This window comes from Perna viridis, chromosome 2, assembly GCF_037379345.1.
Source record: "Perna viridis isolate PV_CMFRI_1.1 ecotype Kerala chromosome 2, ASM3737934v1, whole genome shotgun sequence".
Lineage (NCBI taxonomy): Eukaryota > Metazoa > Mollusca > Bivalvia > Mytilida > Mytilidae > Perna > Perna viridis.
In genome coordinates, this window is record NC_142446.1 from 58,625,058 (window position 1) to 58,644,055 (window position 18,998).

At 32.5% G+C, this 18,998-nt stretch overlaps 1 protein-coding gene across 1 annotated transcript; it reads right to left on the reverse strand.

Annotated features, from left to right (window-relative positions):
* Nucleotides 1-1,793: 1,793 nt before the first annotated feature.
* Nucleotides 1,794-18,188, reverse strand: LOC148626252 (calpain-5-like). Its single transcript, XM_088570109.1, has 13 exons — nucleotides 17,858-18,188; nucleotides 14,835-15,022; nucleotides 14,399-14,530; nucleotides 12,339-12,541; nucleotides 11,119-11,302; nucleotides 10,502-10,692; nucleotides 9,917-9,994; nucleotides 9,538-9,715; nucleotides 9,034-9,153; nucleotides 7,358-7,554; nucleotides 4,164-4,294; nucleotides 3,641-3,777; nucleotides 1,794-2,999 (listed from the first exon to the last, which is right to left on the reverse strand). The coding sequence occupies exons 2-13, from the start codon at nucleotides 15,000-15,002 to the stop codon at nucleotides 2,805-2,807; spliced, it is 1,914 nt and encodes a 637-aa protein (XP_088426235.1). The 5' UTR covers nucleotides 15,003-15,022; nucleotides 17,858-18,188; the 3' UTR covers nucleotides 1,794-2,804.
* Nucleotides 18,189-18,998: the final 810 nt, after the last annotated feature.

Genomic DNA, 18,998 nt, shown 5'->3' on the forward strand with positions numbered 1-18,998 from the left:
TTCAGCTGGTGATTCTACAGCTAAGTTCATAGTTTGAATTAGCTTTAAACATATTTATACTGCAATTGTTCTATCTGAGAAATGAAAATGCATTGACTGTATATTCAGTACATAACTGCATGAACTACCTGTTTAATATAGCATCAATACCAGGGACCAATAGAGAAAAAATGTAATAAACATTTCAAATAAAATAAAACTTGATTAAAAAAATGATTATGATTGCAGTATAAAGACAATAATAGTATATTGACTAGAAATATAAAAAAAACCCAATATAATAATAAAGAAAACTTTGCCTAGATTGTATTAAAGGTTTATTATGTTATTGTCTTACTAATTAACAATATATACAGTATTTGTTGCCCTTAAATAGTGTAGAGATATCATATTTTGATGGATATGATATAACCATATTGGCTGGAAATTTTCCATAACTTTTAATGATATGAGTAGTATCTAACTGAATTCGAGCTGTAGATTGCTTCTAAATATATCACCCAAAATTTGCATGTTTTTTTTTTATTGGTCAAACAAGTGTCTACTGGAGCTACCATTTCAAGGAAAAAATATACTCAGACCATATACATGTCTATCAGCTACCACAACTATCTAAATTTTAGCTAATACTAATTTTCGATGATTCTATCAAGTGAACATAAACGCTGGTATTAATTTTCAAAGTTTCAAAAATGTTTAGTTTTAGATAGTGTTAAAAATCAATTACATGGGTACATTTTTCTAGTTTTTCTGTCTACTGTGAAAATAGTGAAAATTAATATACCACAAAAAATAATAGGTTGACAGTACGTTCTTGTATGGTCCATAGGTGTAGTAGTCATACTTGGGAGAATTAAAGTACAATCATACTGGTAAAAAAACACTGTGTTTTTCTTGAAAAAGGTTTTTAGTAATTGGTCTCCCTTTAACTTAGTACATAGGCAAATATTTTTCACGTGAAATTCATGTTAATCGAGCTTCACATGAAATTCATGTGAAATTCACATGAAATCAACATGATTTTCATGTGAAATTCATTAAACAGGAATTTCATGTGAACATTTCGTGTGAATTTCACGTGAAGGCTCCATTCACCCGAATTTCATGTGAACTCTGTCACTTAGTTTATTTGCTCAATTCAGGTGAAAGAGTAATCAAGGGAACCAAGGTTATAGCGGTAATCAAAAGAATGTAATTCAGGGACAAAGACCAGACATGGAAAACACATTCACAACAAAGAACATAAAGTAACTAAAATCATACATACAAAGTAACAAAAGTAAATGAGCAACTCGGACTCTACTAAAAACTGGGAGCATGGACCAGGTGCACCGGTAGGGTAAGCGTCCTCTGCTTTTCTAGAAACACCCGTCGAGTTGCTCATAAAAAGTCAAGTCCGGGGTAGACAAACGAGGAAAGGAAAACTATGACCCGTTGAATACATCAGTTTTCATGGTGCTGATGGATACACCATAACGATCCACGAGTTCATGATGACGACCATAAAACTTCTGTAGTGATGACTTCAATCTTGTAGCAACATAACTCTGTTCCAGAAGCCTATTTGTGAGAGTTCTAGCGCGATACAAAAAGTCTGCGTAGTTTCGGCAAGCTCTGGCATAACATATGAGTTGTGGTATGAACACTCCATACGCAGGAGCCGAAAATCATGTGAAATTCGTGTGAAAATCATGTGAAATAATTTTGCCTGTGTATAAATTTTTCAATTTTAATATTTGCGTATAATATGATTTACCTTGTATAGCAGAAGACAGGCTAAAAAAAACAAATCATTTACAAATAAAAACACTTTATTGCTTGCATAGTTTACTTTGAAAGCACATAATATAAAATAAACATAAAATTGCAAAGAAATAAAAAAATGTAAGTCAAATATTTTTTCGAAGCATTTCATCAAAATGATATATCATAGTATTTATAAATAGTGAAAGAAATCTGTCATAAAATACAATTGTTAACAAATGCAATTTTTAAATAGCATAATATTAATTTTTTTCCGATCACCAGAACCCGCTGGGTCTGCCAATATCATCAATCACACTAGTATTCTACCCCTTTCCCTTAGCTGTACAATTACATACAAGAATGATGCTAACATTGTAAAAAGTACTAATGGTCATCAGTAAAGCAAAGTCTGTGACCTTGTCTAAGATATAAAATAAGTCACTTAATAAATCCTTTGTGATTGGAAGAACAGGCTCAGAATAGGGGTAGTAATTACTCATGACCTATACATCCTAATAAAGTTCTAATGTACATACTATTGTGTAAAATTCACTATTCTGAACTTAACATTTTTCGACATGGAATTAAATTGAAAATACAATGAAACCTGTCTAAACAGAACCCTGAATAAACCGAAAACCTGTCTAAAATAGACACTCTCGAAATCCCTTTATCACATTTAATGTATTTTAACATGGGTAAACCGAACTCCTTTCTAAACAGAACAACATTTAAGTCCGAAGGGGTTCGATTTAAACAGGTTTCATTGTAATATCTTCATACAGATGGATAAGAACAAGGTGGACCTACTCCTTTCAGCAATTCTACAAGCCTTAAATTGGCATTTATCCACGTATTTAATTATTTTACCTACATAAGAATGGCTAATTAATCACAAGAACTTTAACTAAGATAAGTTAGAATACAGTTATATGTACAAGAAACAACAACTTTATTACTTCTACAAAACATGGACCTAAAAAAAGTAAGAATTTTGAGCAACCTTGTCCTGACCTTCATGTTGAAATGACCTTGCATTGCACTGCTGTTGTCCTTCTTTAAACGTCTTCCATCTTTTCTGTGTAACATAACTTCAACCATAGATAGCCCTGTTTTTGTTCTGTTGATTCCTTGCCTTTTCCGAACAGTTCGTAACGTCTAATGATGTTTCCACCTTTAAATGTGTTCCTTTCAGCCATTTGAATCGTGTATTGTCCGACGAATTCGTCTTTTATCATGTTGCTATTCCATACCTAGAAAAAAGGTTCTTTTATTGTCAATAAAATGCTAGATATACCCCAGAGGTCGAACCGGTCCTGAATAGATGGGGCAAATATTGACACAAAGTTCAAGTCTGATACAGCTCTGAAATTTGATTGTAATTAAATGTATGACACAAGACATGTTTTTTTTTACCAGAATGGAAACAGTCAAATAATTGAAATACTTGCAATATGGCTTCAAATAGATGACATGAACAGGCGGACGGACAAAATGCTTTCTATAAATCCAACAATTTTGTTTCTGTGTCTGTACGGTTTAAAAAAATTAAAGATTTTCATCAAAAGAAATAGATAATTCCCAATGTCAACCCTCCGGTATACCATCATACGTCTCGTCTTAAAGGACGGGCGTATAAAGTTAATATCAACATGCATTGTTGAACGTGGTTCGATTCTTTTTTTATACATGTATTTATAATCCTAAATTTGTCTTTTGAATTTATGAGAGAATTTCATGTCGCTAAATTGACCAAAAAGCAAACCCTCAAGGTTTATTTCAGAGTTGAAGTTTCTTTTTAAGAATGCTCCATAGAAGTTGAAAAATAGTACCTAATTAAATACCATCTGACCGAATACTGTATTTAAAAGTAGAATAAATCATAACTTTTTACCTCAATTGTAATATCTTCATCAGGTTTCTTTAGATAAAACGTCACCCTCTCGTTCCACTCTGGATTTACCGTGTTTCTTATCACTCTTGTTGTTATCTGTTTCTTTTCACAGTAAATGATACAATATCCGTCAACAGCTAAAACAAATGATAACCATTACCTTAACGGATCCTCATTTAAATTAACGAATCAATTTCAAATGTAGGGGAAAATGCCCACGAGTTTACCACCTACCTCAATCGGAACTAGTCGGCCATTACCGCTACACTAAAAAAATAACGTTTTTCTTTTGTATAACTAGAAAGTCTAAGGTGTTCCGATTGCCTCCTACCTATGGAACATGTACAGGTTTTTATGTTATTTTGTATAAGTTACCACTTTTTAAGATTTTTTTGGTGGTTGATTGGGTATTGCGTTAAATTTGAAGAATTGTTTTGTTTGTTGCAATAGTTTTTCATTGAATTCGTTAATTGCTTTAGAAGAGCATGTTATTTTTTTTAGATTATTATATATTTAGACAAACCTCCATCTTTATCCTGTGGTGGAAGGTTCTCTCCTTTAACGATGGATATCTGCATGGCTGCAATTTTTGGTTTAGTGAAACCCTGGAAGCCACAGCACTGAGGTGGTCGAGGTTTATCGTAAACCAATTCTCTAAATTACATTAATTATATAAAATCTATTTCAGTACTTCTCCGTCTAAGAATCAGGTAAAATGTGTACAAGGTGTGATACATGAAGGAAAAATACGCAGAGGTTTTATTGCATTAACCAAGTATTTATACCTGATAACCCCCAAAAATAACAATCAAAGTGTTTGTAAATTTACCTTTTAAATATATTAATAGAGCAAATTTATTATGCACTATAGAAAAATGGCGGAAAAAAATTTCCCGCACTTTTTCTTGTATAAGCAGTCAAAAAATATTTACGTCGCAGATGCTTCAGGATAAAATTAATGACAAAAATCCCACTAACCAGTTCTGACTTTTTGAATTTCGTGAAATTTTACTAAAATGTTCCCAAGTATAAAGGCAATGAAATGAGCTTACAAAAAATATAGGTCACCTTGCTTTTCATGAAGATATAGCAGTTCGTAAAATCGGGAGTTTTAGTCATTTTCCGAATTCAATCCAGACTTTGATCTTGTCATTTTTTTTACGAATGACACATGCCATACACCGTTAGATTGGAAATTTGCAATAATATTGGACTATCTTTAATATTTTCCTGTTCAACTTATCGGGATCAGGAAAACTAGATCACATTCTCCAAGAAAAGAACATTGTTTCATATCTCCCACCCAACCCTTGCTAAAATGTTTGATAATCAAATTGGCAACCCCCCCCCTTAAAGCTATAGGGCAATGCTGATTATCATTTTTTTCCAAAGTCTAAGTATTAGTAAAATTTGTCATAAGTTTCCTCGGAATCCGTTGTAAAATTGTAGTCGTGAGTTTGTGTAGGACAGACGGACATACGAACGGACGCCTGGCATTTACCACTTGGGTAAAGCGGATGACCGTAACGGCCATTACGGTCATCCCAAGATGGAGGATGGAAATTCGGGAAGAATAATTTTCTTTAATAAAGTTGTCTATTCAAGTTATTCAAGAAAATAAATATGACAAATAGTTAGTCATTCACCAATGCTTGATATTTGAAGAAGGAAGCATATGGGTAAAAAGTATGATTAATGAAAAAATTCAAGGTAAACATATCGCGGTGGTATGACCGTAACGAAGACTTTTTTTTCTAAGGATGAACGTAACATGCGACAAGAGATGTCCGTAACATGAGAAACAAAAATGTACATAAGAGAAATGAGAAACAGCTATGATAAGAAAATAAACACAAGATTTAAACATTTGTTCATACAAAAAAATATGAGTATATTTAGTGGTAGAGGTTTTTGGCTATGCATCAGATTCATGTGGTAAATATACTAGCTTCAAATCCACTGGTTCAAGCTAGAGTAGTTGTATGTAATAAGAGTCAGAATGCATGTTACAAAATATAATAACAAAATTGAAATTGCTCACTTTCTACCCATTTTTTCTCACTGACATTTTATATTGCAAACTTTCATTTACTTTGATGGCATCTTATGTTCAGCCAAAAAAAAAAATTGTCTGTTAAATGTTACATTACCGAGCCTATTTTATTTATTTATTTTTTGCATGCGCTAGAAAATGCATTATGGAATTTTTGATAAAATGCCGCTAAACTATCATTTCTTAGTTGAGCACTATTAAAGTAAAAAAGCCCTCCCATAACTTTCAAAATAAAATAATTTAAAAAAATGATTTTACTTACCTATTAATTTTTTTTATCCTATAAATACCTTTAACAGGCGTGTTTTCTTTCTTTGACATAAAACTGAAAAACACTTATGACAATGATCGAGAAGGGGGGCAGGTAAGGTTTCCATGAATCGTGCATCATTCACGTGACCAAGCCCCCCATCAGATACATTTTCTTCAGTTACATTCAGTTTATTGTTATACACCTTCTCTATTACATGACATCAATTATTACAAAATTATAATATTCATTAATATCTTCAGTTTCATTTTATTTTATTTTAGACATATTGTCTACACTAACTATTTTATTTTATTAACCACATTGTGTATGTATATACCGTCTCTGTTTCCTGCTTTCACAGTGGCGGATTCAGGAGTGCAGGGGGTTGGCACCCCTCCTTTTTATTGGAAAATTTGTTATTTTCATGTGTGAAATCGACAAAAATTGCAAATCATGTCTTAACATCTCCTTCTTCTGAGGAACCTCCTTTTCAAATTGACTGGATCCGCCCCTGTTTTACCTTATAGCCATGTATTTGGTTTTGATATCCTTTAATTGTCTTTCTATGATGATGATTGGTATATTGTTTGCCAACATTTCGTGTTTCTGATATTTCGTATCAAATAAATCCGGAACGGTCATCCCGATCTTCTGTCTCTTGTTCTGTTACGGTCATCCCGCCGATATTTTTACCTTCTCATTATTCATACATTTTGCCGATATGCTTCCCGCTTCAAATATCAAGAATAGATGAGTGACTAACTATTTGTCATATACTTGAATAGACAACTTTATCAAAGAAAAACATTCTTACTCGATTTTCCATCCTCCATCTTGGGATGATCCGTTTTACCCCAGTGATTTACGGAAAATTTCCAAAGCGGCCCTTGAACGTCATATTGCATCTATGGTCAAAGGGAGACAAGTCGCGAATTTCGCACAAAAAGCGACGTTAAAAATTGACGACGATACAAAAGTTTGCGCCATACAGTGCGCATAAACAATAGTGTGATTTGTCTTTAAATAGCTTTTCAGTTGTTTTCTAAATGTATTGAATAACTTTGCGGCAAAAAAGAGAGAAAATTGAGAATTATAATGTACCATCCATTGCCTTATTCTTACACAAATTGGTACTTAAACTCATTTTGTAAAATGTATAGAATGGTTCATGGGGTACTTATTTTCGCCTTTTTTCGTTGAATATTCAAACCCAGTGGTTTAATTTCTAGGAAAATACAAAGCATTTGAAATTAACAAATAACAATAATAATCGTTGGCTTATGCATATAACAAGCTTAATATATTCGCAGTTTCAACTACTTTAAGGAGTTAAAGTGTTTTTTTCCCTCATATTTGATATCCCCGTGTGTAGTTTTCCCCTGAAATACTTAATTATAGAAACCCATCTTACTTCAATTCCATATCTAGGAGACTGTACATCCTTAGAACAAACTTTCCCGTTTTTCCAGGTTCGAATGTCGATGGAATAACACAATATCGTCCTTGAGTAAGAGGAACTCGCGCAAAAACACTTCTCCCGTTTGAGAAGGGGCCAGAATGTTCCTTGGTCAATCTGTCATGCATCCTGTACTTTCTGTTGACATCTCCCTAAAATAGCGATTGTTTGTCTGTTTTTGCTACTTTTCATTTAGCATTATATTTCATTTTGTACGCATTGCTTGAAATAGTGGTAACCTTATCTTATAAGCAACATACGTTAAATTATACAGTTGTAAGCGTGGATGAAAATAGTACCAGAAATAAACTTGTTACCCAAGTAACCCTATAACAATACGTATAATGATTATCCAAAAACGTTTTGAGAAATATCCAGTTGTTTTTATATCAAGCAGTACTCCAGCTAAGAATCATGCAAAATGTGATTCATGGTTGGAAAGCCTACATATATTTATTTTTGATATTTTGTTTAAAATGATATGGTAAACAGAAATTGACATGTGGTTTTCCATATAACCCTTGATAAAAATATGTAGAATATACTGTAAAATTCAATATTAAGGGAGATTACTCTGTAAATGACACTTAACACAAGAGAAACTGGGATTTTCAATGTGGATTATATCCTAAGAGTAGACAGGTTGGAATGAATAGTTATGTATTTCAGCATAAAGACCTATAAAGCAACTTACTAACAAGTATAAAAACATGTAGCCTTTTTTGGGGTGTATTACATTTTAAAGAATTTGCATGATTCTTACAAAGACTACTACTTAACATAGCATCAATTCCAAAATCTTGGTATAAAAGGACACTACAGATACTAAGTGGTCTTCTACATATCCTGAAATAGTATCAGAGATCGGTAAAGGAGGAAAATTCATATAATACTAAACTATACGTGATAACATTATCCTTATGTAGGATTATCGACTTTCAATTCATCTGAGGCAACATTCATACAGCCATATGCGTATTGAGTTTTTACATCACAACTCAAACAAAACGCCCAAGCTTGTCAAAACCCTACACCAACATATCGTCCTAAACTTACTTTTAATAAGCTATTGGAAAACGATCATGTTGCCACAAGACCAAAGTCAACACTTCAAAAGTTTTACGGTCAAAATCTTTATGTCTCTACTTTATAGTGTGGCCATATCCATCATAAGAATTGTTTTATCAACAAAGATGTATTTTTCCTCTTTCATTATAGTTTGGGATTGAAATATGAGCAACTCGGGTGTTTTTGTTTTTTTTAGAATAGTAGAGGATGGTTTATTTACCCTACACTTAGTTTTAGTGGATTTCTGGTTGCTCATTGATTTAAGTATCTATGCGTATTCTCGAATTGTGTAATTTATGGGGTTTTCATTGTTTCCTTTGTCTAGTCTTTGTCCATGGATATTATGTTCCTTGTACTAAACACGGTTGCTTTGCCTTTCTTTCCAATGAATTTACCCTTATAGCTATCAATGTGATTAAAACTTTCCTTGCGAAATATAAACAAATATATCTGGGAAATGTAATGTAAAGAGTCATGGAAGAACTATACCAATGCACAATGATTACAAGTACACTTACATGCATTCAAGCACCCTTACATCATTTAGAAATGTTTAATCATACCCTCATGATAGTAAACCCAATGGTATCGTTCCCTATTCCCTTGTCCATGTCTATTCTCTTGTCCCATTGCTCCAGAGAAACCATAATTTCATCTTGCGGCTGCTTTATGTCAAATACATACTAGAAAAAAACACAAGAAAGTCTTTAAGAAGTTTCATATTTAAATAAACACTTAAAGTTCTCTTCTTAATATTACCATATGCTCCATGCACTTACTTGCGGATTATTGACGAATGTACAATTATTGAGACACCCTTCAAACCTGTAAGGTTCATTCTATTCACTTACTTATGGATTGTGGAGGAATGTACTATTATTGAGACACCCTCCATACCCATGAGGTGTACTTCATGTATATACTTGAGGATTATTCAGGCATGTACTATCATTGAGACACCCTGCGCACCTGTGAGGTGCACTTAATACTCTTGCCCGAGGATTACTGAGGAATTTGTTGTTATTGAGACACCCTCTAAACCTGTGTGGTTTATTACATACACTTACTTGAGGATTATTGAGGAATGTACTATTATTGAGACACCCTCCACACCTGTGAGGTTTACTCCATTCGCTAACAGCCTTCCCTTCTCTCCATGTCTTTTTCAGGGAAAATATTGAAGTATTTATCAAATGGCAAATGTCCATACTGGTAAAATAGCGGCAAAAATCTTCAAATGACATCCTGTAAAAAAGTTCGATGATATTTCAGAGAAAATGATCAAAATAGTATTTCGCCATCGTAAAAAGTTTTGTTATGTAAACAATCTCGATTTATCGACTTTTTCATTCTTGTAAGGTGAACCTTTTGACATTGTTCATTGTTTTAAATTGAATATCTTTCACTGCGTTTTAGCGAAATTAACTTTCTAAATCAGATACGTACCAAAATTCTCCATTGTCATCGAAAGTTAGTCCCAGAGCCTTCTTTTCACTGTCACTGACCTTGGTCCATTCTGGGGATCTTAAAATTAACAAAAGATAATCAAAAGATAGGAGAAAAATACAAATAAAAATCTAACTTTGTAGACTGAGACAAGTTGAATAATTGAAGATACAATACATTGAAACTTTCCCGTGCTTTTGAGAAATCAAACAGGTAAAAACAAAATCCTTTGTTATTCTCGAATGTACAATAAAATAATGTTAGATTTTTGTGGATACCAAATAAAACCAACAAACTGCTTTAATCATGTGACCAAAACTAAGCCATCACATTAATTCCAATTTCACTCTCTCTATATTTATATATTTCAAAGTCTGTGTTCAACTGATTTAAAAGTTAAAAAGATATGTTTGAGGTAAAAAATATCATAAGTTTATTCTAAATTCACCAAAATAAAAAAAACAAACAAACAAACAAACAAACCAAAAGATTAATGTAATTTCTTTTGTAATTTCAAATCACTTTACACATCATATTATGTAAAATTGCTGCAATCATTCAATGATGATATTTCTGAAACATTACCCATCACTCCAAGCACCTTTCCATTCAGTTCCTCCCCAGGGATTTCTACAGCGGATCATTTTTATCTTTTCCCTGTTAAAAACAGAGATCAGACTTTTACCAAGTCTAATTTTCTTGACGGCATTGACACTATATGCATGACCTTTCACAAGCCCGCACGCCATTTCTGCTTCCATCTCGTGACCAGATGCCTGCAAAATTATTTTTGCTACTAAATGTGTAGTAAACAAAGAGTTACCAACATATATGGCGGATGGCGACAACGGAGCAGGACGTGCTTACCATCCCGGAGCACCTAATGTCACTCCTGTTTTTGTGATTCATAGCACAAGTGTTGTAGGTTTTTTGTGTGTTTGTTATTTTCCTATGCTTCAGTTTTTATATGTAATTATATTTTATTATATCATCTACTTTGTTTATGAAGATCATCTCTGTTTCATGTTTTACGTTTTGGTGTTTTGATGTTTCTAAATAGTCCATTTGCTTTTATTCTTATGATTCGATATTTTTTGCCAATATTAAAATTTACTTAATTTTATACGGGTAATGTATTCATTTTGATTAAATTCACTGTTCATTCATGAAAATTAGAGTAAATAAATAGAAAAAAATCTCACTCGTATCGAAGCACTCATCAGTGACTTGTCCTCGTATGAAGACCTGAGAATTTTAAAGAGCCTCTTTTTCTGTTCTTCTGTTCTATAATCTTCTAACTCCAGAGATTCTCCAACTCCTCCTGTCATATCAACCATTCCATCTTTAGCTTTACCTGCTGTCAAGGACTCGTAATCTCCAAATAATCTAGACATGGTGTAAAAGAAACTGAGTTATAACAAAGAACAGTGGATCTGTCACATCCAAGATGATATTGGCAGTTTGCAGTTTTATTTGTGTGGGGAGCATTACCAGTATTTTAATTCAGTGATTAAAGTGTGAACGCAATATTGAGTAATTCAAAGAGACTAAATACCAACAAAGAAGATTGTGGTTGGTCATTTTTTCCTATAAAATGCAAGCTCTTAATGCTACAGGAGAGGTGATAAATTTATGAAAGATAAGATTCATTTCAATAAAAACAAAATCGAACAATTTTGACAATTTGCAGGAATAACGTGTAATGTGTTATGATATTAATTATAAAAATGTGATAGTTTAACATGCCAATATTTCATAGCTTTTCTTTTGTTACATTGCATGTATGATTTCAGTTACTTCATGTTCTTTGTTGTGTATGTCTGTTTTCCATGTCTGGTCTTTGTCCCTGGATTACATTCTTTTGATTACCGCTATGACCTTGGTTCCCTTGATTATTCTTTGATATGTGTTGTATTTGTTGGCTTAGCATTTTCATACACTCCGAGTTTTAAGTATGAATTGTTTTACTTTCAAGTAATATGAATCATCGAAATCCAATTTTCTGTCAACCAATATACATTTTCGTGTTTAACAATCTATAGTGTCATAAAAATGTTTGTGTAACAAATATTACTCGTTCTTTGTGATCTTTTTTCGTAGTAAAATTTGGTTTCCCAACTGACGAACATCGAGCGAGTCACCATTGTCACTGGAATCACTGAGTTGAGATTGAGTAACAATCAACGGAGTTACATTAAAGATAATTACCAAAAGTATTGTGATATTCACTTTAAACATGACCAAAATGCAGTGCTTGTACTACACTAAAACATTTCGGCTTCCTCAATTGATCACAAGTCTAATTTTAATGCACACGTAAAGAAAAAAATTTAAATGTATTATGTTTTGCTTTTAACATTTAAAGTTCATTTTTTTTAGAATTTTATATGAGATTTAGAACTAATCAAAGATGAAATATTACTTGGCATATGCTTTTTCCAGGAGTGCTGACCAGAATTCATTCCTTGTTTTAGAATGGAGATAGATAAGACGACCATATCTAGTTGGTAAAAAATCATCTACCACAACATCCACCCACTGTCCACACTGCCAAAATTTAAAATGAAATATACCACAATATTGCTCTTGCTTTGTCCAGCCTTGTTCTTGGATATCTGGAACGACCTGAATTAAGATATATAGGTATATCACAAAGCAGGGAAATTGACATCGAGGAAAGTACGATTGAACCGATAATAAAATCCAAAATTCAAATAAGAAAGACGAAACATGCACACATAATTCATTTATACGACAAAAACATCAAAACATATACACAGAAAACAAACAGTAAATGAATAATCTGGTTTTTTTTTTTTATAACTGTCTAGCTTTTTTTCAGCAAGGTTTTAACTTGAAGAGTTTTGAGACAAAAAAAGCCAATAAACTTTTCAGATAATCTTCTTATCTATGTTTTAGGTAACTCAAATACCATTCCAGATAAAAAAGAAAGCGAGAACAATGTTAATGTTATTTTTGTCTGAAAGAAGATTGATTGATAAAGAAAACGTTTGGTGTTGTTTGGATAACTACTAGTCGAAGTCAGCATTTCTAAAGAAATATTGATAGATTAAGATCTAAAATAGAAAGATAATGAATCTGTCTTCAGATGTATTGTTTTACGTTCTTTGACCGAACGCATGTAGTCTACAGTTGCCTTTCATACATGAGTACGGTAGGTTGAGTTTTATAACTATTCAATGATTGAGGAAGAAGTCCCAATAATGCTAAACTATAAACATTTTACCTATGACCCATAAATCTCGAACTTTCTGATTTTAGAAAGACAAGAAATGAATTTTATTAAAATATCCTGTGTATATATGGAAATTAATTTGGAAGTGCATATGACAAGACTGGATCCTTAAGTGTAAGTATTTGTAAGAATAAGGCAAAATAAGAAAAATCAGAAACCTGCTGATCTGACAATGTAATATCACTCAAGAATACTTTCTTTATTTGAAAAGACCATTATTTGATCTCTGCATTATTGGCTTTGTTCAGAAATTTTTTCAATAGAATGTTAGAAAAATGAGCTTTTTGACAGAGTTATCTGGCCTTGAAATGTTCATCGTCAGTGCATTTCAATAAAATTGTAACTAAATGGTCCAGCATGATATTGAAAATCTTGTCTGTTTTCCTTGATTCTGATGGTGCAAATAGTCAAATTACACTATCAAAATGATGGTTTCATTCATACCATGTTTCACCGACTGCCTGATTCTTACAGGGACTGACACTTAAACAGAATAGAAAGTTTATGAGTTATTTTAGCCATAGCTATACATTTAAAAATAGTACATTTTAGAGCATTATTTTTTGTTTTTGTTTCGTAGCTGCATTATATATCTTGATTTATACAAAACAGTCTTCATATCAAATAACGAGGCAATGTTATATCAAAGGAATATGAAGGGTCATGAGAAATTCATTTTACTAAAATAAGATTTCTCTTCAGTCAGAAAAGATGTTCTAGTAAAAAAGAAGAAATTGTAGCATGTAACTATTTTCTTATAATCAACCTAGACAAATCAGATAGATCTTCAGTAATTACAACACCTGTCCTGCATTCTGATCAAGATTCATCAGTTCCATAACTATTATTAATGAAGACATGATAAGAGAGAGTGCTGATTTAAGGTGATTGTAAATCGTCATGCTTATCTAAAAAAAATTGTATTTCAGTTCATTCCATTTTTTTTTATCTTGGCATCATGAGGTGGAATAAGTTTTAAACTTCGTTGGCATGTGCAATCTTCACAAATGAATTCATTTTATAACATTTTAAAAAAAGATGAAGTCTTTAAAATATCCTACCACGTCATTATTGATAAGAATATGGTAAAGATGCAAATGGTGCAACGATAAAATCAATATCGCTTGAACTTTCAACTACTTTTAAACTTAAAACGATACCTAATAAGTTAAATAGACAGCAATTTTTATTGATAAGTTTTCTTAATTTGGTTAATTGAAAACTACCTTTTTCAATAATTTGTGGTCCTCAGCTATACAAGCACATGCAGCAACGAACCAACAATTTCCGATACTGCCTTGGGTAAAATCATCGGCACTAGCTCCTTCTGTGAAAAACTCGGGTTTGTCAATTATCTCCTAAAATACAATTGTAATTTGCGTCTTTAATTTAAATAAGAAGCAATTTTATATTTTAAATATCACAATATTTTGTATGTATTTTGATAATTTAATATTATCATGTTGCATTACGATGCTTTTTGGGTTTGGGTGTTAATGAACAAGAGTTTAAATAAAAAGTCACAAAATCAAAATAAGAAATTTTTTATCAAATACTTACACCGCCGATCTATTCTGAGTTTATGTTACCTCATATTTTAAACGTAACCCGTTTGCCAGTTTTAACTTTACAAATAAAACCCTATGTAGAAAGCCCATGTACCTGGGGTCTTTTCCAAACAATATCTGCTGGTGCTTGTCTGCTGAAGTACAAAGACCTTGACCTTGGAGGAAATTCGGGGTCTGTGAATAATTTATTAGCTTTCAGACATTCTGTTTTTAGTTTCTTGTACCGTTGACCTTTGTAAGAGACTGTTGTGTCGAAAACCATGATGATTTAATAGTATCTATCTAGAATCAAAAAAGAACTTTTAAAGTTTCGTAAAATATAAAAGTGCAAGGAACAAAATAAGGACATAAATAGTGACAAAAATGCACTTGAATCACTTCAATTCTGAGAAAAAAAGTGAAAATCAGAAAATCAGGTGACAGAAACTGGTCCTGCAATTTAGTTCTAAATATGAATTTAATCGGAATCAAATAATTTATAATTTTTAAATCTGTCAACTTGATACGAATGTATTGCACAAAAATACCATCAAAACAGTTTTTTCTCTCCGATAAACATACTTGGTTCAGATTACAGGTAGCTATTTATTTCAACCCGCAAAATGTTTGAATGTATAACAACGATAAAACATTTTCTTAGACCTGTAATTTAATTCGAGATATAAAGTTGTGCAGAAGCAAATGCTTTATACTTTTAAAACTTATCAACTTGATAAAGCTATGTCGCACAAAAATACCACCAAACAGTAATTTTTTACCCTGTAAACACACATGATAATAAGGATACAGATAGCTATGTGTTTCAATCTGCAAAATGTTTGGAGGTAGAATAACTATTAAGCATTTTGCTTCCATGGTAACGGGTATATGTTTTTACTTCCTATGACTGTCAAATACATGTGCATTCATATACATCACAAAATGTTGTTTAGTCTTTATCGTGCAGCTGCATGTTGATGAATACTTGTATTCCTATTTAGAATCGAAAGCAGTTTACAATCTTCTTCGGTTAAACTAAATCGTGTTAGTTGAGAAAGTCTATAATTCTATAATCTAAGGGTTGTTATATTTCTCTGAAATCATGCAAAAAGAAGTAAAGTAACGATTTAGAGAAATACATGTAGATTAAATCGTATATCTTATGATCTAATGTTTGCAATACAAGTCATGGAAAAAGAAATAGAGTTCCGCTGTGACATCTATGGCAACACCGCCTGCGCAATATCCAAACCTTGATGAGCTTTCCCGTGCCACCATACATCGTGTACTGAGTTACAACCCGAATTAGTCTTTCGAGGAGGAACTACCCGGCCAGCGAAAGCTATATTTTTATATAGCATAGCTGGATGAGTGGTCTAGAGCACTGGACTTGTTGCAGGCGGTATTGCCATAGATGTTACAGCGGTACGAGTTTGAGTCCCGCGTAGGGAACGACAAAAAATTTGCAGTTCTAACATCATTGGGAATTTTTCAGACCCTTCTATGCTTACGTTATCTTCCCTGAATCAATTTGATCCGATGAAGCAGTATGGCGAATGGAGTCGTCACATTCTGAGTCGTTTGTATAATATTGATTTGTTGTGACATGTATCGTTAATTTGATCATCTATCATACTTAACAACACCTAGATGAGCTGTCCCGTACTAACAAAAATGGTGTACAACGTTAATCCTACGAGGAGGTACGACCCGGCCAGCGAAAGCTATATTTTTATTCAACATAGCTGGCCAAGTGGTCTAGGGCGCTGGACCTTGTGCAAGCGGTGTTACCATAGATGTCACAGCGGTACGAATTCGAGTCCCGCGGAGGGAACGACCAAATATTTCATACCCTTTTATATGAAGTTTATTAAATTTGCTGTAGTTTCAAATATAAACCTATAATTCAAATGATAATAAAGAGAAAAAATGAATGTTAATTTATCTAGAAAAAATATTTAAAAAACTTTCCGAAATAAAGAAAAATATGGCAAAGTGTCCCTGTAGGCAGACGCCGAAGTTAATCATAGTACTGTTATGATTTGATTGTGAGGGATATGTCGATGTATTTCAACACAAGAAGCAATTATCTGAGAAAACAAGTTCATGTTATATAATAACTATTTTGTAAAGAATGTAATTACGATCTCCAGGCAAGTACAATATTTGGTAGGTTGCCACAAAAAATATAGACTCTTCACTATCAATTACCAATTAATAGATTTACACTGGAGCATCGGAAACCTTAACAATGTAAGAATCAAGTTAGACAGTATATAAGTGTCGACTGGATCAGCAAGAACGATAGATTTTAAAAGAAAGTTTTCTTTTATAATTGATGTTATTTGTTTTACGCTAAATTAGCGGGTAAATTTTAATTTAAGTTTACGTGCTAACATGCATCTTCATTATTCATTATATGGGTCTCGTATACAATTATGTATGGTGTAATTTCTTCTTATGATTATTTGAAAATGGTCAAAAAGGCTCCTCAAAGTTTTTTTCTCTCTCAGTGAATGCACAAAACTTTATATGTTTATTACTTTGTTAGTGAAAAGATATACCTGTAGACACGCGATATGCATCAGGTGTTGTTGGGCAGATGTTGTAAATTAAATACTGATCAGATAATCGACTTTATGCTCTTGTATTTATCATTCCTGCTGCGCTGAGAATGCAAAGGCCCACTAAGGCTACTTTCTTCTTATCTTGTTATATGTAACTTCTAAATATTTTTCTTTGTTAAATATAAATAGGGCAATTTTACAAAAGTAAATCAAATAGGCTATCCTATTTTAAACTTTTGCGATGTTGATTAAGAATAACAAGCATGAGACGAAATACTTAAAAATCAAAGTAACGAAACTATTTGTCCGATATTGATTGATTGTTGGGGGTTTATTGCCTGAGCGAGGAGCAATATTTCAGCTATATTCAGGCGACTTTACACATAGTTAAATGCCATTTGTTTTGTCAAATAATTAATTCTATTTTGACATTGTTTGTGTGTAGAGTTATTTTGTGCTATATTAGTTTTTTTTTAATTATGATATTTTCAAGTTGCATTACGCCTTTTCATATCAAGTTTCAATCATTTCAAAGCTTTAAATCTGTACAAATCTAAAGTTATCATCTTACCCCAAAATATTTTGCTATAATTTATCCTATTCACACATCATATCAGTGGAATATTCCTCCTTCAGACGAAAACCTGCGCTTGAAATTATCGTCTGCGACAGCATATTACTGAGTCATGAAACATCTTTATCAGTTTCTCTCTCACTCGGTACGTCTATCCTCTAATCAGATCTTCACGTCAAAAGAATGAAAATTATTCTAGGTGGGTTCCTTGTAGGTAAAACTTTTAAACACTGCCTTTGAAATTTCGATTTTTTTCCATTATATATATGTGTTTATAAAACGCCGCAAATACTTTGTTGATATCAAACTTGAATAACTTTATTTATTCGCTAAAAATCAACTGTACACTCTTATAAACTTTTTTAAGGAGTTATCTAAAATGATTCGGTATTTTAACCAATCATAAAAATAGTAATTCATATCAATATATTATTTAATGAAAAAAGGGTTGTATCATTAAAAATCGAAACGTAATAGTTCAATAAAATTAATTGAACTCATTGTTTTGTTATACTAAAATAACCTGCACCTCAAACCAACATTTTATTCAGCAATTATATACTTCTCAGTAGTTTGACATTAATGTTTTATCAACATTCTTCAACATGATTTTTGTTATGTTGTATACACGTGCCGAACCATGACTGTTGAAAATGTGACGTAGCTGTATTGATGACGTCACTACCGCGTGTTTAATATCTATACGATGTATTATAGACTTGCTACAAGTCTAGATGTATTAATGCATGGTCTGTGTGTTAACAAGCAAATTCTAAAACGTAGACTTGCCTTGTCAACACAGATTGGATTTACTGTGCCTAATCTGACCCTAATTGTGTACTTTTTGTTCTTCATTCCTTTCTTTCTGTCGTATTTCGTTACCAGTTTTAGCTTTCTTTGATTCCTTATACACCTGAATTGAGTTTTTATCTCTTTTTCTTTGTTGAATATGTATCCCTTTCAATGTATATTAGTACCCTACCGGTGCACCTGGTCCATGCTCCCAGTTTTTAGTGGAGTCCTAGTTGCTCATTTACTTTTGCTACTTTGTATGTATGATTTTAGTTACTCTATGTTCTTTGTTGTGTCTGTTTTCCATGTCTGGTCTTTGCCCTTGGATTGCATTCTTTTGATTACC

Bases quoted from the DNA above. Each gene is read 5' to 3' on its own strand.
- LOC148626252 (XM_088570109.1), bottom strand. From the start codon at position 15,002: ATGGTTTTCGACACAACAGTCTCTTACAAAGGTCAACGGTACAAGAAA. The intron at 9,995-10,501 runs GTAATGTTTCAG...GTTAATTTTAAG, and splicing joins AAAGGTGCTTGGAGTGATGG to ATCCCCAGAATGGACCAAGG. The intron at 3,000-3,640 runs GTAAAAAGTTAT...CCTTTTTTCTAG, and splicing joins ATGAAGATATTACAATTGAG to GTATGGAATAGCAACATGAT.